The following is a 24,157-nucleotide window of genomic DNA, read 5'->3' on the forward strand; positions in this document are numbered from 1 at the left end:
TTTCGTCTCGATCGGAACAGCGGTTTTGAAGATATCGCCAAGTGTTTTTTTCGCGCTAAATCGCTACGCTACGCCATCCGTGAGACGAAACCCGACATATTTGGTATCGTTGGACTCGGCAATGATTCAGGACCTCAAAAATATGACTCCCGTGAAAATAAGTGTACCACACCCAAAGTTATAAGCGTTTGAATAAAACAATTCACCACTAGGTGGCGCTGTTTCGAAACTTCTTAGGCTCCTTCAGGGCATCGTACTGATGACCCATAACGAGTTTCGTAACAATTCGTTCATGCGTTCAAAAAATACAGCATTTTAGCACATAATTCAAAATGGCCGACAGCCAAAATGGCCGATCTGGGAAAATTGGATATCGGTCGACTCGGCATGACGCCCTGAATCTAACGAGACCAAGTTTTTGATTTTTGGAGAAACCGTTCAGAAGTTACGAGCAAAAATAGCCATTTTTCATATCTCCGGACCACTAGGTGGCGCTGCGCCGAAACGCAGCACGTAGCCTCAGGTCATGCTTGTGATAACACGTACCAAGTTTGGTGTGAAAACGAGTAAGCGTTGCGGAGATACAACCTCACGTCTGTTTTCGCAAGCGCTACGTAAATTTTGTTTACGCGTTTATCGAAAACGGTTATTCGAATCATCTTGAATTCCATAACTTTTTGTCAGCACTGCCTGGAGATGATCCGGTGCGATTTTGGTGAAAATCGGACAAACCGTCTAGGACGAGTTCGCAAAAGTAGGTTTTTTGGAAAATTCAAAATGGCGGCCGTTTTTTTATGACGGAAAATGACGTCATAGGGTGCGATCGAATCGACATGAGCTCAGGAACAAGAGGAAAAAAGAATTTTGTTGATAGGCCTTACGGTTCAAAAGTTATTAGCATAATAAAAGTGAAACTTTGGACAGTTGGTGGCGCTAGAGGGAATGAGTTAGAGACACCAAAATTGGTGTATTTAAAGTTGGGACTGTCCTCTATCAGAATGTCAAACCAAAACAACTTTCCCGCAAACCGGTCTATGGGCTGTCATAGACGCCCAGTCGGAAGAAGAATAATAATAATAATAATAATAATAATAAGAACCGGCACAGATACAATAGGTGCCTCCGCACCTTCGGTGCTTGGCCCCTAAATATAGCTGCAAGCAGCCATTACCGGGGCCAAGCGCAAGAAGCGGCAACATATGCCAAAATGGCAAGGAGTGGCAGACCAACTGCAGCAAGGAGCAATTAAGGGCATTTTGAGAGAACTTTGGGCAAATGGCTAAGAAAATCACATAAACATTAACTTATAAGATGATTTAATGGGTTATCACTTTCGAACAATAGGTGGCGCAGTTACGAAATAGATGTGATGTGGTCAGAGTGAGGTGAAAATGACACATGCAAAGTTTGGTGTCAAAATGTGAAGGCATTGCAGAGATAAAGCCTAAATAGTAATTTTGGCAGCATGCCTGAACTTTGATGCTGTGGTATACGAAAACGGTTTTGTCTATCATCGTGCAATTCATAACTTTTAGTCGGCACCGTCTGGAGATGATACGATTCAATTTTCGTGAAAATCGGACAAACGGTCTAGGAGGAGTTCGAAAAAGAAGGTTTTTCAAAGAAATAAAGACGGCGGACAGGAAGTTTGGCTGATTATGGCAAACCTGATATCTATGTTTTCAGCATAACCCAAGGAATCTATTAAGATCAGTTTCATTGCAATAGGCAAATTTATTCAAAAGTTATTAGTGTTCTCAGAAATTATTTATAACTTTTGACCAACAGGTGGCGCTGTCTCAAAATCTTTTGAGTACCTTCAGGGCATGCTGCTTATGGCACACACTAAGTTTCGTAATGTTATACCAAAGCATTTATTTAGTATAGCATTGTATTTCACAAAACTGTATTGAAGTCAATGGGAATTTCACGTTTTGTTCTATTATAGCGCCACCAAGAGGCTCAGTCCCACAATTTTTTGTGTGTGTCCTCAGAGTGAACCCATACATATGTGTGTCGATTTTGGTGAAAATATCTCAATTCGCTTCCGAGTTATAAACATTTATATGAAAAAACACGTAAAAAATGACTGACACATGACTTTGTTTGAATTTTACTACCCCTTACTATCAATATTTTCGCATTTGGGCATTAGTGTATAGTTAACAAGCTATGATTCCGTGTTTCTGACGGTGGTTTCGTCTCGATCGGAGCAGCGGTTTCAAAGATATCGCCACGTGTTTTTTTCGCGCTAAATCGCTATGCTACGCCATCCGTGAGACGAAACCCGACATATTTGGTATCGTTGGACTCGGCAACAATTCAGGACCTCAGAAAGATGACTCCCATGAAAATAAGTGTACCACACCCAAAGTTATAAGCGTTTGAAGAAAAAAATTCACCACTAGGTGGCGCTGTTTCGAAACTTCTCAGGCTCCTTCAGGGCATCGTACTGATGACCCATACCGAGTTTCGTAACAATTCGTTCATGCGTTCAAAAACTACAGCATTTTAGCACATAATTCAAAATGGCCGACAGCCAAAATGGCCGATCTGGGAAAATTGGATATCAGTCGACTCGGCATGATGCCCTGAATCTAACAAGATGAAGTTTATGATTTTTGGACAAACCGTTCAGAAGTTACGAGCAAAAATAGCCATTTTTCATATCTCCGGACCACTAGGCGGCGCTGCGCCGAAACGCTGCATGTAGCCTCAGGTCATGCTTGTGATTACATGTACCAAGTTTGGTCTGAATAGGATGAAGCGTTGCGGAGATACAGCCTTACGTCTGTTTTCGCAAGCGTTACGTAAAATTAGTTTGTGCGTTTATCAAAAACCGTTAAGCGAATCATCTTGATTTCCATAACTTTTTGTCAACACTGCCTGGAGATGATCCGGTGCTATTTTGGTGAAAATCGGACAAACGGTCTAGGACGAGTTCGCAAAAGTAGGTTTTTTGGAAAATTCAAAATGGCGGCCAATTTTTTATGACGGAAAATGACGTCATAGGGTGCGATCGAATCGGCATGAGCTCAGGAACAAGAAGAAAAAAAAATTTTGTTGATAGGCCTTACGGTTCAAAAGTTATTAGCATAATAAAAGTGAAACTTTGGACAGATGGTGGCGCTAGAGGGAATGAGTTAGAGACACCAAAATTGGTGTATTTAATGTTGGGACTGTCCTCTATCAGAATGTCAAACCAAAACAACTTTCCCGCAAACCGGTCTATGGGCTGCCATAGACGCCCAGTCGGAAGAAGAATAATAATAATAATAGGAACCGGCACAGATACAATAGGTGCCTCCGCACCTTCGGTGCTTGGCCCCTAATAATAGGAACCGGCACAGATACAATAGGTGCCTCCGCACCTTCGGTGCTTGGCCCCTAATAAATATAGCTGCAAGCAGCCATTACCGGGGCCAAGCGCAAGAAGCGGCAACATATGCCAAAATGGCAAGGAGTGGCAGACCAACTGCAGCAAGGAGCAATTAAGGGCATTTTGAGAGAACTTTGGGCAAATGGCTAAGAAAATCACATAAACATTAACTTATAAGATGATTTAATGGGTTATCACTTTCGAACAATGGGTGGCGCAGTTACGAAATAGATGTGATGTGGTCAGAGTGAGGTGACAATGACACATGCAAAGTTTGGTGTCAAAATGTGAAGGCATTGCAGAGATAAAGCCTAAATAGTAATTTTGGCAGCATGCCTAAACTTTGATGCTGTGGTATACGAAAACGGTTTTGTCTATCATCGTGCAATTCATAACTTTTAGTCGGCAGGGTCTGGAGATGACACGATTCAATTTTCGTGAAAATCGGACAAACGGTCTAGGAGGAGTTTGAAAAAGAAAGTTTTTCAAAGAAATAAAGATGGCAGACAGGAAGTTTGGCTGATTATGCAAAACCTGATATCTATGTTTTCGGCATAACCCAAGGAATCTATTAAGATCAGTTTCACTGCAATAGGCAAATTTATTCAAAAGTTATTAGCAATCTCAGAAATGAATTATAACTTTTGACCAACAGGTGGCGCTGTCTCAAAATCTTTTGAGTACCTTCAGGGCATGCTGCTTATGGCACACACTGAGTTTCGTAATGTTAGACCAAAGCATTTGTTTAGTATAGCATTGTATTTCACAAATTTGTATTGAAGTCAATGGGAATTTCACGTTTTGTTCTATTATAGCGCCACCAAGAGGCTCAGTCCCACAATTTTTTTTATGTGTCCTCAGAGTGACCCCATACATATGTGTGTCAATTTTGGTGCAAATATCTCAAATTACTTCCGAGTTATAAACATTTATATGAAAAAACACGTAAAAAATGACTGACACATGACTTTGTTTGAATTTTACTACCCCTTACTATCAATATTTACGCATTTGGGCGTTAGTGTATAGTTAACAAGCTATGATTCCGTGTTTCTGGCGGTGGTTTCGTCTCGATCGGAACAGCGGTTTTGAAGATATCGCCAAGTGTTTTTTTCGCGCTAAATCGCTACGCTACGCCATCCGTGAGACGAAACCCGACATATTTGGTATCGTTGGACTCGGCAACGATTCAGGACCTCAAAAATATGACTCCCGTGAAAATAAGTGTACCACACCCAAAGTTATAAGCGTTTGAATAAAACAATTCACCACTAGGTGGCGCTGTTTCGAAACTTCTCAGGCTCCTTCAGGGCATCGTACTGATGACCCATAACGAGTTTCGTAACAATTCGTTCATGCGTTCAAAAAATACAGCATTTTAGCACATAATTCAAAATGGCCGACAGCCAAAATGGCCGATCTGGGAAAATTGGATATCGGTCGACTCGGCATGACGCCCTGAATCTAACGAGACCAAGTTTTTGATTTTTGGAGAAACCGTTCAGAAGTTACGAGCAAAAATAGCCATTTTTCATATCTCCGGACCACTAGGTGGCGCTGCGCCGAAACGCAGCACGTAGCCTCAGGTCATGCTTGTGATAACACGTACCAAGTTTGGTGTGAAAACGAGTAAGCGTTGCGGAGATACAACCTCACGTCTGTTTTCGCAAGCGCTACGTAAATTTTGTTTACGCGTTTATCGAAAACGGTTATTCGAATCATCTTGAATTCCATAACTTTTTGTCAGCACTGCCTGGAGATGATCCGGTGCGATTTTGGTGAAAATCGGACAAACCGTCTAGGACGAGTTCGCAAAAGTAGGTTTTTTTTGAAAATTCAAAATGGCGGCCGTTTTTTTATGACGGAAAATGACGTCATAGGGTGCGATCGAATCGGCATGAGCTCAGGAACAAGAGGAAAAAAGAATTTTGTTGATAGGCCTTACGGTTCAAAAGTTATTAGCATAATAAAAGTGAAACTTTGGACAGTTGGTGGCGCTAGAGGGAATGAGTTAGAGACACCAAAATTGGTGTATTTAAAGTTGGGACTGTCCTCTATCAGAATGTCAAACCAAAACAACTTTCCCGCAAACCGGTCTATGGGCTGCCATAGACGCCCAGTCGGAAGAAGAATAATAATAATAAATATAGCTGCAAGCAGCCATTACCGGGGCCAAGCGCAAGAAGCGGCAACATATGCCAAAATGGCAAGGAGTGGCAGACCAACTGCTGCAAGGAGCAATTAAGGGCATTTTGAGAGAACTTTGGGCAAATGGCTAAGAAAATCACATAAACATTAACTTATAAGATGATTTAATGGGTTATCACTTTCGAACAATAGGTGGCGCAGTTACGAAATAGATGTGATGTGGTCAGAGTGAGGTGACAATGACACATGCAAAGTTTGGTGTCAAAATGTGAAGGCATTGCAGAGATAAAGCCTAAATAGTAATTTTGGCAGCATGCCTAAATTTTGATGCTGTGGTATACAAAAACGGTTTTGTCTATCATCGTGCAATTCATAACTTTTAGTCGGCACGGTCTGGAGATGATACGATTCAATTTTCGTGAAAAATCGGACAAACGGTCTAGGAGGAGTTCGAAAAAGAAGGTTTTTCAAAGAAATAAAGATGGCGAACAGGACGTTTGTCTGATTATGGAAAACCTGATATCTATGTTTTCGGCATAACCCAAGGAATCTATTAAGATCAGTTTCATTGCAATAGGCAAATTTATTCAAAAGTTATTAGCGTTCTCAGAAATTAATTATAACTTTTGACCAACAGGTGGTGCTGTCTCAAAATCTTTTAAGTACCTTCAGGGCATGCTGCTTATGGCACACACTGAGTTTTGTAATATTACACCAATGCATTTGTTTAGTATAGCATTTTATTTCACAAAACTATTGAAGTCAATGGGAATTTCACGTTTTGTTCTATTATAGCGCCACCAAGAGGCTCAGTCCCACAATTTTTTTTTTGTGTCCTCAGAGTGACCCCATACATATGTGTGTCAATTTTGGTGAAAATATCTCAATTTGCTTCCGAGTTATAAACATTTATATGAAAAAACACGTAAAAAATGACTGACACATGACTTTGTTTGAATTTTACTACCCCTTACTATCAATATTTTCGCATTTGGGCATTAGCGTATAGTTAACAAGCTATGATTCCGTGTTTCTGGCGGTGGTTTCGTCTCGATCGGAACAGCGGTTTTGAAGATATCGCCAAGTGTTTTTTTCGCGCTAAATCGCTACGCTACGCCATCCGTGAGACGAAACCGGACATATTTGGTATCGTTGGACTCGGCAACGATTCAGGACCTCAAAAATATGACTCCCGTGAAAATAAGTGTACCACACCCAAAGTTATAAGCGTTTGAATAAAACAATTCACCACTAGGTGGCGCTGTTTCGAAACTTCTCAGGCTCCTTCAGGGCATCGTACTGATGACCCATACCGAGTTTCGTAACAATTCGTTCATGCGTTCAAAAAATACAGCATTTCAGCACATAATTCAAAATGGCCGACAGCCAAAATGGCCGATCTGGGAAAATAGGATATCGGTCGACTCGGCATGATGCCCTGAATCTAACGAGACCAAGTTTTTGATTTTTGGACAAACCGTTCAGAAGTTACGAGCAAAAATAGCCATTTTTCATATCTCCGGACCACTAGGTGGCGCTACGCCGAAACGCTGCATGTAGCCTCAGGTCATGCTTGTGATAACATGTACCAAGTTTGGTCTGAATAGGATTAAGCGTTGCGGAGATACAGCCTCACGTCTGTTTTTGCAAGCGCTACGTAAAATTAGTTTGCACGCTTATCGAAAACGGTTCTTCGAATCATCTTGAATTCCATAACTTTTTGTCAGCACTGCCTGGAGATGATCCGGTGCGATTTTGGTGAAAATCGGACAAACCGTCTAGGACGAGTTCGCAAAAGTAGGTTTTTTGGAAAATTCAAAATGGCGGCCGTTTTTTTATGACTTAAAATGACGTCATAGGGTGCGATCGAATCGGCATGAGCTCAGGAACAAGAAGAAAAAAGAATTTTGTTGATAAGCCTTACGGTTCAAAAGTTATTAGCATAATAAAAGTGCAACTTTGGACAGTTGGTGGCGCTAGAGGGAATGAGTTAGAGACACCAAAATTGGTGTATTTAAAGTTGGGACTGTCCTCTATCAGAATGTCAAACCAAAACAACTTTCCCGCAAACCGGTCTATGGGCTGCCATAGACGCCCAGTCGGAAGAAGAATAATAATAATAAATATAGCTGCAAGCAGCCATTACCGGGGCCAAGCGCAAGAAGCGGCAACATATGCCAAAATGGCAAGGAGTGGCAGACCAACTGCTGCAAGGAGCAATTAAGGGCATTTTGAGAGAACTTTGGGCAAATGGCTAAGAAAATCACATAAACATTAACTTATAAGATGATTTAATGGGTTATCACTTTCGAACAATAGGTGGCGCAGTTACGAAATAGATGTGATGTGGTCAGAGTGAGGTGACAATGACACATGCAAAGTTTGGTGTCAAAATGTGAAGGCATTGCAGAGATAAAGCCTAAATAGTAATTTTGGCAGCATGCCTAAATTTTGATGCTGTGGTATACAAAAACGGTTTTGTCTATCATCGTGCAATTCATAACTTTTAGTCGGCACGGTCTGGAGATGATACGATTCAATTTTCGTGAAAAATCGGACAAACGGTCTAGGAGGAGTTCGAAAAAGAAGGTTTTTCAAAGAAATAAAGATGGCGAACAGGACGTTTGTCTGATTATGGAAAACCTGATATCTATGTTTTCGGCATAACCCAAGGAATCTATTAAGATCAGTTTCATTGCAATAGGCAAATTTATTCAAAAGTTATTAGCGTTCTCAGAAATTAATTATAACTTTTGACCAACAGGTGGTGCTGTCTCAAAATCTTTTAAGTACCTTCAGGGCATGCTGCTTATGGCACACACTGAGTTTTGTAATATTACACCAATGCATTTGTTTAGTATAGCATTTTATTTCACAAAACTATTGAAGTCAATGGGAATTTCACGTTTTGTTCTATTATAGCGCCACCAAGAGGCTCAGTCCCACAATTTTTTTTTTGTGTCCTCAGAGTGACCCCATACATATGTGTGTCAATTTTGGTGAAAATATCTCAATTTGCTTCCGAGTTATAAACATTTATATGAAAAAACACGTAAAAAATGACTGACACATGACTTTGTTTGAATTTTACTACCCCTTACTATCAATATTTTCGCATTTGGGCATTAGCGTATAGTTAACAAGCTATGATTCCGTGTTTCTGGCGGTGGTTTCGTCTCGATCGGAACAGCGGTTTTGAAGATATCGCCAAGTGTTTTTTTCGCGCTAAATCGCTACGCTACGCCATCCGTGAGACGAAACCGGACATATTTGGTATCGTTGGACTCGGCAACGATTCAGGACCTCAAAAATATGACTCCCGTGAAAATAAGTGTACCACACCCAAAGTTATAAGCGTTTGAATAAAACAATTCACCACTAGGTGGCGCTGTTTCGAAACTTCTCAGGCTCCTTCAGGGCATCGTACTGATGACCCATACCGAGTTTCGTAACAATTCGTTCATGCGTTCAAAAAATACAGCATTTCAGCACATAATTCAAAATGGCCGACAGCCAAAATGGCCGATCTGGGAAAATAGGATATCGGTCGACTCGGCATGATGCCCTGAATCTAACGAGACCAAGTTTTTGATTTTTGGACAAACCGTTCAGAAGTTACGAGCAAAAATAGCCATTTTTCATATCTCCGGACCACTAGGTGGCGCTACGCCGAAACGCTGCATGTAGCCTCAGGTCATGCTTGTGATAACATGTACCAAGTTTGGTCTGAATAGGATTAAGCGTTGCGGAGATACAGCCTCACGTCTGTTTTTGCAAGCGCTACGTAAAATTAGTTTGCACGCTTATCGAAAACGGTTCTTCGAATCATCTTGAATTCCATAACTTTTTGTCAGCACTGCCTGGAGATGATCCGGTGCGATTTTGGTGAAAATCGGACAAACCGTCTAGGACGAGTTCGCAAAAGTAGGTTTTTTGGAAAATTCAAAATGGCGGCCGTTTTTTTATGACTTAAAATGACGTCATAGGGTGCGATCGAATCGGCATGAGCTCAGGAACAAGAAGAAAAAAGAATTTTGTTGATAAGCCTTACGGTTCAAAAGTTATTAGCATAATAAAAGTGCAACTTTGGACAGTTGGTGGCGCTAGAGGGAATGAGTTAGAGACACCAAAATTGGTGTATTTAAAGTTGGGACTGTCCTCTATCAGAATGTCAAACCAAAACAACTTTCCCGCAAACCGGTCTATGGGCTGTCATAGACGCCCAGTCGGAAGAAGAATAATAATAATAATAATAATAATAATAAGAACCGGCACAGATACAATAGGTGCCTCCGCACCTTCGGTGCTTGGCCCCTAATAATAGGAAACGGAACAGATACAATAGGTGCCTCCGCACCTTCGGTGCTTGGCCCCTAATAATAATAAGAACCGGCACAGATACAATAGGTGCCTCCGCACCTTCGGTGCTTGGCCCCTAATAATAGGAACCGGCACAGATACAATAGGTGCCTCCGCACCTTCGGTGCTTGGCCCCTAAATACATAATTAAATATACAAAGAAATGTAAAAAAGTACAAATAAATGAGTATTTTTCACACATTTATTTATTTATTTCCACTTTTATTTATTTACACATTCATTTATGTATTTATGTTTTTATGTCTACATTTATTTATTTTCACATTTATTTATTTCTACATTTATTTATTTATTTCCACATTTAATTATTTCCACATTTATTTATTCCAACATTTCTTCCTCCGTATTCTAATGAGGGGGGTGTGTTTTAACACAGACATCAGCAATCGACCTCAGAATGGCAGCTTTGAGGCCACAGTGACGCCTTGTGGTGTGTGACCAAACGAAACGCAAGAGCTGTGCAGGCAATATCACATTTTAAGTCATGTGTATCACCCTAACTGTAGCCTATGTAGGGTAGGCTATATTAACACACATAGCACACATGAACAGAAACTGCACTTCAACGGGCCTGATAGCAGACACTTGGACATGAAAGCGCGTGAAAGTATCCACTATTTATAACAATGTAAATGCGGTGGATAGGGCTGATAGCTTGCGTTTGGCTTGCATTTATTGTCGATGAGAATCGCGCACAAAACGCGACTCAAAACGCGGTTTACATTCGTTTCCTCATTTTGTATGCATAACTGCGTAAGGAAACGCGAATGTAAACCGCGCATTGAGTCGCGTTTTGTGTGCGAGATGCTGCTCTTAGACACTGATTAATCACAAGGCACCAATTTTGAATTATTCTTAAATTAAACAATGGGGCATGTAATCGAGTGAGCCTCGCATCCCACGCCATGCATTCTGTATTAAGATTTTGACTTTTAATGACTTATTGACTTTTGTTCATTTTATTTTACTGATAACAGCCATAGTGCCTTATTATTATAATAACTGAGTAGTTTATCGATTAATATTAAGAACTTGACATATGATGATGTAGCTATAAGCCTACCTATTTAATAAGGTTTGGGGAGATATAATATCAATTATAGGGGGAAATATCACCAGGACCATGGGCACGACCGGTGCTGTTTGAATGGGCATATGATTCTGTGCTCCATGGCGTGAGATGTAGCTCACTGCGTTTACATGAACCCCTTTTGTTTGATTTAAGAATAATTCAAAATTGATGACTTTATCAGTAGATCAGCTTTCTAAGAGCAGCATCCATGTTATATGGGGGTTGTGTTTTAAACATTTGAATTGTCACCTGTTATGCATACAAAATGAGGAAGTCGCGTTTCAAACTGATCAATATGCTTGCGTAGGAGTCAGTGAAATGTGCGCTGGTTTCTCTCCACGTTCTGCGCTGGTGTGCAAGTCTTATCGACAATAAACGCAAGCCAAACGCAAGCTATCAGCTATCCACCCCATGTTATAGACCATTTCACAAGATGTAAACAACACTGGTCCAGAAGCACTTCCTGTTTCAGTTTTTTAACACAACATAAAAGCTGGGATAAAATACAACCAACAGAACATTTAAAACTGAATCAAAAAGTTAAACCAACATCTTTAAGATGTTTTCTTTACATGTGAAATAAAGAAAACAGTTAAAAACTGAAACAGGAAGTGCTTCTGGACCAGTGTTGTTTACATCTTGTGAAATGGTTTATTAATAGTGGATATACTTTCACGCACTTTCATGTCCATTGTCCAAGTATCTGCTATCAGACCCGTTGAAGACAGTTTCTGTTCATGTGCGCTATGTTTGTTTACCTATAGCCTATACCCTTCATAGGCTATACAGTTAAGGCTATTTTTAGCCGCCGGCGGCCGTAAAGGTCTTTAAGGGTTAAAGGCTACCTTTAGGGTGATGCAAATGACTTAAATGTGATATTGCCTGCACAGCTCAATTGCGTTTCGTTTGGTCAAACACCACAAGGTGTCACTGTGGCCTCAAAGCTTCAGCACAGCCACTCTGAGCTCGATTGCTTATGTCTGAGTTAAAACACGCCCCCCTCATTAACATACGGAGAAAGAAATGTTGGAATAAATAAATGTGGAAATAATTACATGTGGAAATATATAAATGTAGAAATAAATAAATGTGAAAATAAATAAATGTAGACATAAAAACATAAATACATTAATGAATGTGGAAATAAATAAAAGTGGAAATAAATAAATGAATAAATGTATAAATAAATAAATAAATAAATGTGTGAAAAAATACAATTATACATAAATATGGAAATAAAAGTATAAATACTCATTTATTTGTACTTTTTTACATTTCTTCGTATATTTATTTATGTATTTATTTTTGTATTTTTGCTTTTTTACATTTCTTCGTATATTTATTTATGTATATATTTATTTTTAATTAAGTCAGCTTTGGCATTCCATATTCGTGGACTGTCGTATTCACTCTTATCTCAGTTTCAAGAGAGGGCCGCAGACATACGCTGCGGAGTGCGGACTGCGGAGCGAGCGGGAAAACCTGGAGCGGATTAGCGGAATCAACGGAATGCTTTGAGCAAAGCAGAGCAGGTGGGCAGGAGGGGCACCTCAGTCGATGAGGGCAGAGGGGCAGTGGCTCTAGCCACCGGGCCACCCCCTTGTGCACGGCCCTGAACAACAGTAATCTCCACTAAAGCAAGGCAATTTTTCCATGTTTACTCCATTAAGCATGCTTTTGGGACATGTCATTGTGAAAATATCTTTTAATGGTCTATATATTTCTTTGTAAATTAAATTATATAAAACTATATAACTAGAGATGCACCGATTACAATTTTCTAGGACGATTCAAATTTTTCAGAGTTTGACCTGCCGATACCGATTTTAGCCGATTCCGATTTCATTTTTTCGAAAAACTTTACAGCAAACACAAATATTTATTTTCTCTCTTTTCTTTAGTAGAACATTTTAGAACAGTAATCACTATAAAATAGGACTACATTAATTACTCCTAGTGTGGGAAATTCACACATCTAAAGTGCAATGTTATGGAACAACCATTTCCTTCTTTTCACATCTAATATGCAACTAAAAATTCTTTTTCTTTTCTGACATATACTCCAGTTCTTGTTAAAACACACCAGACATACAAATTCTGTGCATTTTGGGCACTTGTGAAATATTTTTTTTGTCCATCAAAAGTGAGCTTTCACTTTAATTGAGTGTGAGGAGTTCAGCAAAAATAGACTCTGCACCAAAGCCTGCACTTCACCGCTGCTCCTTCGACGCTCACGTGTGAATGCACTCATTGATTAACATGCACGCCGGAAATAATACACTCTGCTCACATTTGCGGTGTGAAACGGCTGTAATTCCCAAGGATTCCTACTTATGCGTTCCGTGTGCATGTGTGCTGCTGATTTTGCGCGATGTTAGTCATGCAGCGCCCGAGTGCATTTGACCGGCATAAAATAAGCATGTCAGACTGACCTGCCAGTCGCCGATCATGGCCGATCACGTGAAAATCGGCCAATTCCAGTCAACAGACGATCAAACGGTGCATCTCTATAAGCAGTGCCGCATGATTAAAAATTAAATAATGGTTAAGGATTTGTTTATCAGTTAATGCTGGAAACTTTTTAATCTTTTAAATCTTTTAAATCTGCATATTGTTGGGTACCCCATTTCCAAGTAAATATAATATTTTTTTAAGGCTTACTTTAGCTTATTTATTGATACTATTGTGTTTTAATAAATAATGTCTCAATGAATATGATAAACCCACCGGCAACCCTCAACTTTTCGATTTTATAATCCGGCCCTCGAATAAAACTAATTGAATAGCCCTGCCTTGTAGTCCTGCCTGTACTAGGCACAGTTGCCTTGTACCGAGCGCGATTGTCCCCCCTCATCACTCCCCCAGATTATGGAATATTTACGTACATATTTATAGCCGGTCTATTCACACTGGATTAGTATTATCTGAGGTGATTTTTCCAGATCATTTTACAGAAGGTAAAAGTCGCCTCAATCTTCACTGATATTGTCCGTAATGATTACTGACTGAGATGGCACATTCGGACAGGACTAAAATCACTCTGGTAATAATTATTTTACCCCACCTGTCCATGTTTAACTAATCCAGTCTGAATAGGACTTTAGAAAAAAACATTACTTGTGTGCATCCTGAGACAAAACCATGGCACTGACATATTTTAAAATGCATGTGAGTGCAAGTTGCTTTCAGTTAAAACATGCATTTTAGTCTGGGACTAGGCTTAAGCCCCGTCTGTGAAACCGGGGGTTGGTCAACTAAATCAGGACAAGGTAGACTAAATATGATAAAAACTAAAAAGTACATTCGAGACAGGACTAAGAATACATTTAAAAATATATGACAAAATGAACACTACTGGGAGCTGAGCTGCTGGAACAGTTAACAGCTACATACACATGATTCCTTACATTGCTAGACTAAGATTAAGGTTAAGATCCTGTATTAAGGGTAAATGAAGCACACAAATTAAGATAAATGAAGCATAGCAATGATATAAAGATTACCCAATCCAAGACACTGGCATGAGTAAAAGGAAGAGGAGGTCAGAGCATGACTCACCTGGCATGCCTGCAAATGCCAGGGCTGGGTTTGCAGCAAGGGACTCCTGCTGACTCTGTTGGCTCTGGCCAGGGGTCAAAGGTCGCTGATTGGTCCCAGCACGCATCACCTGAATGGGGGAGGGTTGCAAAATAGTAAACCACTAGCCTCTAAAGCAAATTGTTTCTTTAATCATTGACTATTATGGTCAATAACAGTAGTCTTAATTGAAATGCATTCTACTGTGCAGGGGATCAGAAATCAGAACAAAAGCTCTTTAAACTATTAATTGAGGGATGAGTTAAGCAAAGATGCCTTATAGCAAGAAACTATAACATGTAAACAATGCTAAGATCACAGCATTCAATATTTGAGGAGCTCTTTGTTCTAAATAAATGTTGCTGGTTCAATACTAGTTAAGCTTTGTCAACAGCAAAGTGGCATAATGCTGATTACCAAAGAAAATATATGACTTATTGTTCAGATAACAGTCATAGTTATGGTAACACAACGGTATCAGGATTAAGCTTTGGGAGGTTGAGGCAAAATAAAATAACTTTTGGTTTTCACTTTTCAGTGTGTATTATTTGAAATGTAAACCTGTCTAAGGGAATTTTTAGACCTGTAGATTGATTGATATGATTACAGACTATAACCTAGATGTGCTGTGTTTGACATTACATTACTTTAAATGAGTCCACCCCCAAGATTACAGTTCTAAACATGAACCTCAAATGAAAGGAAAAGGGAGAGGTTGCTGTAATTTATAGTAATATTTTCAGAATTACTAGTTTCAAATATAATTCTTTCGAAGTGTTGGTGCTTAATGTAACAATATCTAGAGTAAATGACAAATCACGTTTGAGATTTGTACTGGCTACTGTGTACAGGCGACCAGGCAACCATACAGACTTTATGATTTGCTTTACAGACAAAATGATTTGCTGCATCAGAGTTAGTTCTGGCTGCAGATAAAGTCCTAATTGTTGGTGATTTTAATATACATGTAGATACAAAAAGATGCATTGTGATTGGCATCTAAAGCTGCAGTCCTTAGCTTTTTTGGGTTAAATCCTTAGTCGACCAAAGTCTTGTCCTGCACAACGATTAGTCGACCAAAAAAAAACGAAAAAAAAAAACGGGATGATTGTTTTTTTTTTGATTGAACATTTTTTAACAATTATCAGAGCATTTATAAAACAACAATGAAAAAACATCAAAAATACATAAAACTATAATAATAATAATACAATTCTTTGCAAATTAAGTGATTTTTTTAACTGCAAAGTGAGGAGCTCTGTCCTAGGTCTTGGCTATAGTGACAATCACACTCGCGCACCTGACCACACCACACGCTACAAAAAATATAACTGCTATCTGTCACATAATGAAAAATCTTAACAAAAGCTCTTTATACAGGCTGAATATTCTTCTTTACTTTCAAAGCTATGGGTTAACTTTAGTCCAGCTGATCTAGGAGTTTTAAAACAAAGACACAAAAAACCCAAAACAGCCTAAAAAAATAATCCTAATAATAATAGGCTGTATTGTAGGACCACATATAGGTTTATTTTTGTTTTATACTACAGGGCTGTTGAATGCTTGATTCTGATTGGTTGAGAACGTTCTAAAGGTGTGCAATTATTTTCAGGGAAACGCACGGATAAAGTAGTTTCAGGCAAGTTTGAACAACATTACAGTTCCATATACCTGGGCGTAGTTAACGGAAAATGGGATACAATTCATAACAGAAGACATGCAGCCCCATGCGCTTGATCTGCAATTTCCGATGTCTAACTTCACAGTCAATTGACACATACAGTTTAATTTTAATAAATAAAGTATAGTCATTTCTATAATAGGCTAAATAGAAAATTAAACTGAATAGGCTATAAATAAATGAATAGTCCTGGTGCACGGATTTTCGTAATTATTCCAGATAATATAACAAATAAATAATTATTGATAGGCTTACTTGTTAAAAGGGCTTTGTATTTTTCATTTATTGGGTAATCTACTGTCAATTATAGAAAACAATAATGAATAAATTAAAGGGGGGGTTGACTGCGATTTCACTTTTTTCATTTTAAATTGTGTGTAATGTTGCTGTTGGTGCATGAACAGTATCTGCAAAGTTGCAGCTGAAATTTCAGTGTAAGCAGAGATATCGTCTTTTAAAAATCAGGAAGTATATTGCCTACAAAAACGGCTGGATTGGGACTACAGCTGGGTTATGGTACGTCACTAACCCACACATTTGCATCAACCACTCCCTCCGGAATAAGCAGAAAAGGGCATGGCCATATTTCAGCAGCTCCAGCAGCTCGTCGAGTGTGTTGTTCACGCAGCTGTCAGGTCTTATGTCTTCGAACTTCCCACGGACGCTGTACTTCGTCAACAATGGATACAATTTATGTTTGAATATGTTCCTGAAAATGACGATCGTAATCTATCTCTGTGCTGCGCATTTTACGGAAGACAGCTTCCAGAATCTCCACGAGTTCAACACCGGGATTCAACGGGGGTCATACTGATACTGCAGTTCGACGCATATTTACATCTGGGGCCTGATGCATAAACGTTGCGTACGCACAAAATGGGCATAGAAATATGCGTCCGCATTTTTCCGCGCACATATCGGGATTTATAAAAAATAAACTTGGCGTAAATAAGTGCGCACCGTACGGATGCTCTTGACCATGCGTACGCACTCTTTTAGATGAGTATGTGTTTTGTCGACATCGATGGTGAGCTGGAGTTAAATGTATTTTTGGTCACTATTAGACAGAGAATCTAAAGAAAATTATACATCTACAGAAATATAATTAAAAATATAATTTCACAAACCTATCATCAACTGAAGCAAACATCCATTTCTTCTTAGTGACCGCGCCAGCACGCGCGTTGGGCCGTTTAGTGAAACTGACGCACATATATCCTATAATCTAACGTCAGATTAGGGCTGGGCGATATGGCCAAAAAAAATTATCACGATAATTTTTCTTATATCAGTCGATATCGATAATTATCACGATATATGTCAAATCTTTATTTCTTTCAAGTTTAAAGGCAGATTTTTGCTCCTAAGTGAAAGTTGTATTAACCAGAGCGTAAATTGTGGTTTTAAACTACTCTTTATTGTCAGAACATATCATGACAAACACTTGCCAAACAGGTGAACATTTCACAAATATGAGGTAGAACATTCAAACATTTTTCCTTAAAATAAATATCTCAATAGAAAAATATTTCTTCAGCAGTTTGCAGTGCAGGCTGCAATATTAAATTTACATGTTTTATCTCAAAATGCATATTTGACAGTGAGTTGACAGTAAATCTGCATCCTAACTCAAGCTAATACTAAGCTAATGTTAAATTTATGTTCATTAACAAAAACAGTAACATTCTGGGGGGGGGGGTTTATGTAACGACCACATTTTTAATTGGTAAAATGTAATATTCTGACTGAGTTGTATTAAAATTAACCATTGGTCATCCAGTCTCATGCATTTAGATGATGATAACCACAGATAAAACCAGACATAGCCTATAACTTAGCACCTCACTATCATGGCAAAATGTAACTTAATGGTTTCTGTGTGGTATTTGTATGAAAACAGTGGCCTAACAATTAAATACATTATTAAATGCTGTACTTATATTCCATAAGACATTTAATTAATTGTCTACATTAATGATATTATACAATTAAATATGTATATCCCACATTTCATGGTGCAGTTAATATTACTTGGCTAACCTTACAGTAAATCCATGGTAGGCTAAATGGATTCAGTATCAATACAGATTCTGACTGGATCGTTGCACGCAGTGTTACTCCTTTTTGTCAGCTGTGTTTCATCTGCAACTGGTTTAAACTTGACATCTGTGTTCTTCGCTGAACTCAAGCGTTTCTCGCTGAATGTCTTGAGCGAGACGATCAAAGCAATCGCGTCTGCTCTAGCGAGCTCGCGCTGCGCTCACTGCCGTTTGGACTTTGAGCCGAGCGGATAAATGCTCCGTGTGGCGCGCGCGGTTCAAATGAGTTTCGTTCCGCTTTTGGCGCATAAACATTATCGAACATTTATCGACCTCTTGATATCGTTTTATCGAGAAAAATTATATCGCGATAATTATCGTTATCGTTTTATCGCCCAGCCCTACGTCAGATGAAGTAAAACCGTAAATCTTCATTATGAGTCCTAATCATAAATACAGTGCATGTTCACAATAACAGTTTAAATAAATAAAAGAACGATTTAAACTATGTTTTACTTCTGATATAAACATTTAGATGAAATATGCCATTCTCATTAATGGAGTTAAACACTTATACTAGCCTACATGAAATCATTACTGAGAAGTTGCAAAAAATGTAGGCTATATTCAATAAATAGAAACAGTTCTATTTGTTGTGGATGCAATCAATGCTTTTGAACATTTTTCCTCTGGCATGCTGTGTTTAAATGTTTTAAATGATAGCTAATAGCAGATTGTCTGAAAAAAAAAATGGTTTCGTGCAAATAATGCACAACAAGATCTATCTGTTTCCATTAAAATATAAATAAAATAAAAAGACTATTTGGCCAGTAGAAAAGATTGAGAAAATCTTTCTCTGAGATGTATTTAACACTATTTGATTTATTTATTCAAAAAAAAAAAAAAAAAGGCAAGGATAGGCTACTAAAAAATAAATGTTTGTAATGGCACATCCGCATTTCATATTTAACTAACGTCTTACCGTTAAACATGGCATCACGTGGATGAATAATCATATGCAAATGATATGCGGATGAGGATTTGCATAGTAAAACTAGGCGTTGTAATCTCCATATATGGTTATTTCGGGGAGGAGACGCACGTCCGCGCATTCTTTCGCTGACTGGGATTTATAAAGGGAATTCTGCACAGGTTCTGGCATAGGTACGGTTTTATAAATCTGAAAACTTTTGTGCGTACGATGCTCATGACGTGCCCGTAAAGGTAATGGGCGTTAACTTTCCGGACAACGTAAGCGACAGTTTAGCCAATCACAACTGTTTTAGCCAATCACAACAGTTTAGCCAATCACAACCAAGCTAACCAATCTGAGCCCACGACGTGTTTCTGAGGGAGTGTTTTCATAGAATCAGGAAGTCAACCGCTCGTTCGAGGACAGGGGAGAGCGCGGCTGACAATAAACGTGAAGTTTATGAAAAATAAGACTTTTTAAAAATGAAAAACCATGAATACATGTTATATTGCACCCCATAAACACAATCATGCAAAGAAAAAAAGAATTTTTTTTTTCTATTGGTAAAAAAAAAAAAAAAAAATGCAACCGGTTCGACCAATAAGAATGTCAGTCAACCAAGACGGCATCGACCAATTAGTCGACTAAACGACTAAAGTCGACAGCCCTAGATATGATAAGAGATTGTCAGATTTAATCACGATTGCATACAGAGAGGCCTTAAAAACTGCTAGATCTGATTATATTTCAACCCTATTAGAAGAAAATAAACCTAGGTATTTATTTGAAACAGTGGCTAAACTAACAAAAAATAAAGCTTCAAGACCAGACGTTTCCAAGCAGAACAGCAGTGATGACTTTGTGAACTTCTTTAACTTGACTGATAATATCAGAGAAAAAAAATTTAACAATCCAACCATCTATCAGAGGTCATAGATCCTCTTCTTAAAATCATTTATTCATCTTTGTCATTAGGACACGCACAAAAACTTTTAAGCTGGCTATTATTAAACTGCTTGTAAAAAAAAATGCAACTTGATCCTTCAGAATTAGTCAATTACAGGCCAATCTCAAATCTACCCCTTCCTTCTGTCAAAGATACTAGAAAAGGCAGTATCTTCACAACTCAGTTCTTTTTTAGAAAGAAATTGTATGTTCAAGGATTTTTAATCAGGATTTAGACGATATAGTACTGAGACAGCTCTCTTTAGAGTAAAAAAAATGATTCGTTTTGCTCTTATCATCTGATCGTGGATTAGTGTTACTCGATCTCGATTGTGCATTTGACACTATCGACCACAACATTCTTTTAAATAAAAGCTGTAATTAAATTAAATATAACTGACATACCGTTCCTCACCAAATCAATTAAACAACACACGTTTTAATGCAGTAACTATAGCCACCACTCTGACAGCCTGGTGGAAATTTCACCAAGAAATCACAAATTCTACATTAGCTCCATCTAACCTCACCCCACTATGGAACAACCGTGACTTCATAAGCAATAAAAAAAACATTGAATTTTCACACATGGGCGGAAAGGGGTATCACCCACATTAAGCATATTTTCAAATCTATAACATTTAGACCATTTCCACAACTGGCAACAACAAATTTTTAAAATACCTACAAATCAAATCTTCTGTTATGACAAAAATAAACATCAGAGATACAAATTTAGAACTCCCTCCGGCAATATCAGACTTGGTCAACATCTCCTCTCCAAAGAAACTGCTCTCTAAAATATACAAAATTATTTCAAACCAACTTCAGACCATATACTTACCAACAATAAAATGGAAAAAAAACGATCTTTCAATAGCTTCTGATGCCAACTTCTGGACCCAAATCTGTAAAAACATCTCTCTCATGTCCAAAAATGCGAATCTTCAGTTAATACAATACAAAATACTTCACAGAACACACTACACGGGCAATAGATTAGCTAAAATGGGTTTCACATCAGAAGTTTGCACACATTGCAATCAAAATTCTGCAATCAAACAGATACATACATCCATGCAACCTGGCATTGCACTCCAATCAAACACTTTTGGGAAGAGGTCACACAGTCACTATCCACTATAGTTGGCTGCCACATCCCACTGTCGCCTTCCCTTTGCTTGCTGGTGGATCTCACAATAATCACTGATAAAACTATACACTCTAAAATACTCCTCATCACTCTAACCATCGCCACGAAAACTATCCTCATGAACTGGAAAACTAGAAATAATTTACACATTAACATTTGGAAAAATCTTATTACAGACTTCATTGCAATGGAATACGCATCTCCCCTTCATTACGCATCTGAAACTGACCTCTGCCGTCCAACACTTTCTGACCTCTTATAGCTATGAATCCTTTCTCTGTTTTCAACTCTGACTCCTCCCACCTGCTTAATCAACCCATGATTATTAATATTGGTGCATTTTAGTTGTTTAAACATGTTTCTGTCATCATTGTTATTGCTATCTCTACTGTTATGATTACTATTTTCACTTTTACTTTTTCATTGTTGTAATTGCTGTTGTTGCTGTCTTTTGCATTCACCATTGCGATCACCACTGCCATCATCATTATCATTTATTATTATATTATTATTATTATTATAATCATCAATATTACCATTGTCAATGCTGTATTTGAATTACTGTAAGTGTCATTGTCATCATTACTGCAATAATTTCCCCCTTATCTCTTCATGGGTTTTTAAAAGCACCACAACATTGAGTAGGAAGAAAAAAAAAAAGGAACATGTATATATGGAAAACCTCACAAACACCAAGGCAGGCAAGACAGGCGAGAAGTGGTTTCAACAGGACAGCATCTCTGTCCCAATTTGAGACACTCTCGCACCATACTCCCTCATTTAATGCACTTTAGACATTGTACATAACACACACACACACACATTAAAAAAAAAAATAGGAAAAGATAGGGACTGACGAGATGTGGGGAAAGGTTAGCTTATATTTTCTTATTATATAATCTTTTATTTTATACAGGATTGACAATGGCAATTGTTGTTAGGAAGAAAAAAAAAAAGACCAACACAATATTGGCAATATGGTGGTAGTGGGGAGTGGGGTGGTGATGGTAATGACAATGGTAAAAAATAATAAATGGTTACTTTGTTTACGCATACACACAGATACCCACACTCACACACACTTAGATCAAACACTTAAATCACTCTTATGTCACTTCTGGAATTATGGATTTACAAGATTGCTCACTAGTGCACTATATTGGTTTGTATACATGTCTGACTGTTAAATAAAAAAAATAAATAAAATTTTTAAAAAAAGACGCGACAACAATTTCTGTATTATAAATTAAGATCAGACAAGTAGTTTGTTGAGGGTTAATTGAGAACGTAGGCACTGTGAGATACGAGACTGGTACTGTCCCTTGGTGTCGCTAATTAGTATATCACATCACCGCCCTCACGCTGTCCACCCACGGCCTTCGACCTCGTCCTGCTTGCCACAATACTCTACTGTGCAATGGTAATATATTTGTTAAAATTTCTTCAAGTTATAGCAAACTTTTATTTTGACAGGTTGTAGTGACCTTAGAGTTTGTGTTTATGTGATGTGACGAATGAATGATGATATTGCTTGTGAAGTGACTGATAGAATGCACAAACACCACCACAAAACGCATCTGGATTATCAGGGCCATAAATAAAATGTGTGTGTTGGCAATGGTTATCTAGGTTATTTTTAGTTGCACTGATATGATGATTGCACAACAAATTAACAATTCATTACTCCCACACAACACCACCATGTTTTAATAATTTGTTTCCTCATTTCAATTAAAGCAAACACACAGTTAACTATATAATTTGTTAGCCTACCTGGTTTAAAAAATTGTGCATGGTCAACAACGTGGCCATGATTTACTAAAAGCAAAGAACAAATTTAATTTGTGGCCATGATTAAGCCTAAATGAGAGAAAGAATTCTGAAATTCATGGGAAGGAAATCTTAATTCTAAATTCTTAAATCTAAATTGCAACCCCGTCACACTAAATGCGTCTCTATAGAACGCATTGTATTTATCGTGCAATTTATAAACGAAGACGAGTTTTTAACGTGCATATGATCTGCATGGGTAGGTTTAGTAGTGGTGTGGGGTATCTGTGTATTATATGTTTGGGTAGGATTCTGGGTAGGATAATAAATTCAAATCAGTCTCGAATGCGTTTTGGAGGGCATTTACATCAGGAAACACATAGTGGCTGTTTACACCTGGCCACTTCATACATTTTCTGTGATAAGAAAGCTATCCGATCAAGAACACATTTGAGACGGATTTAAATCCAAACGCTTAAACAACATCAGGAGGTGGTCTGGGCCGCATTCGAGATGAAACTGGATAAGTATAACTGCATCTAGTTGTTGAAAACACATATGTAAATTTAACTCCTCCCAACAATGCCAAAAAATAAACGTGTGAGAGCGTGTTATAGGCTATATGTCATGTTATAGCCAGATATACTGCTGCACGAATCGCCGCAGATGAGCAGCCGAGTATCTCTTCATCAAGCCAACGGGCAAACTACAAACCCAATTCCATAAAAGTTGGGACACTGTACAAATTGTGAATAAAAACAGAATGCAATGATGTGAAAGTTTCAAATTTCAATATTATATTTAGAATACAACATAGATGACATATCAAATGTTGAAAGTGAGACATTTTGAATTGCCATGCCAAATATTGGCTCCTTTTGGATTTCATGAGAGCTACAAATTCCAAAAAAGTTGGGACCGGTAGCAATAAGAGGCCAGAAAAGTTAAATGTACATATAAGGAACAGCTGGAGGACCAATTTGCAACTTATTAGGTCAATTGGCAACATGATTGGGTATAAAAAGAGCCTCTCAGAGTGGC

The 24,157-nt window shown here is 38.3% G+C and overlaps 1 protein-coding gene across 7 annotated transcripts in view; it reads right to left on the reverse strand.

Annotated features, from left to right (window-relative positions):
- Window positions 1-24,157, reverse strand: part of pum2 (pumilio RNA-binding family member 2) — a 115,959-nt gene that overhangs the window by 38,759 nt on the left and 53,043 nt on the right. For all 7 annotated transcript variants that reach the window (XM_089118419.1, XM_089118413.1, XM_089118417.1 and 4 more), the window contains exon 11: window positions 14,538-14,646. In XM_089118419.1, the coding sequence (XP_088974545.1) occupies window positions 14,538-14,646 (109 nt within the window). The remainder of the gene's footprint in view (window positions 1-14,537; window positions 14,647-24,157) is intronic.

The sequence above is a fragment of the Pimephales promelas genome, chromosome 13 (assembly GCF_988280905.1).
Source record: "Pimephales promelas chromosome 13, fPimPro1.hap1.1, whole genome shotgun sequence".
Lineage (NCBI taxonomy): Eukaryota > Metazoa > Chordata > Actinopteri > Cypriniformes > Leuciscidae > Pimephales > Pimephales promelas.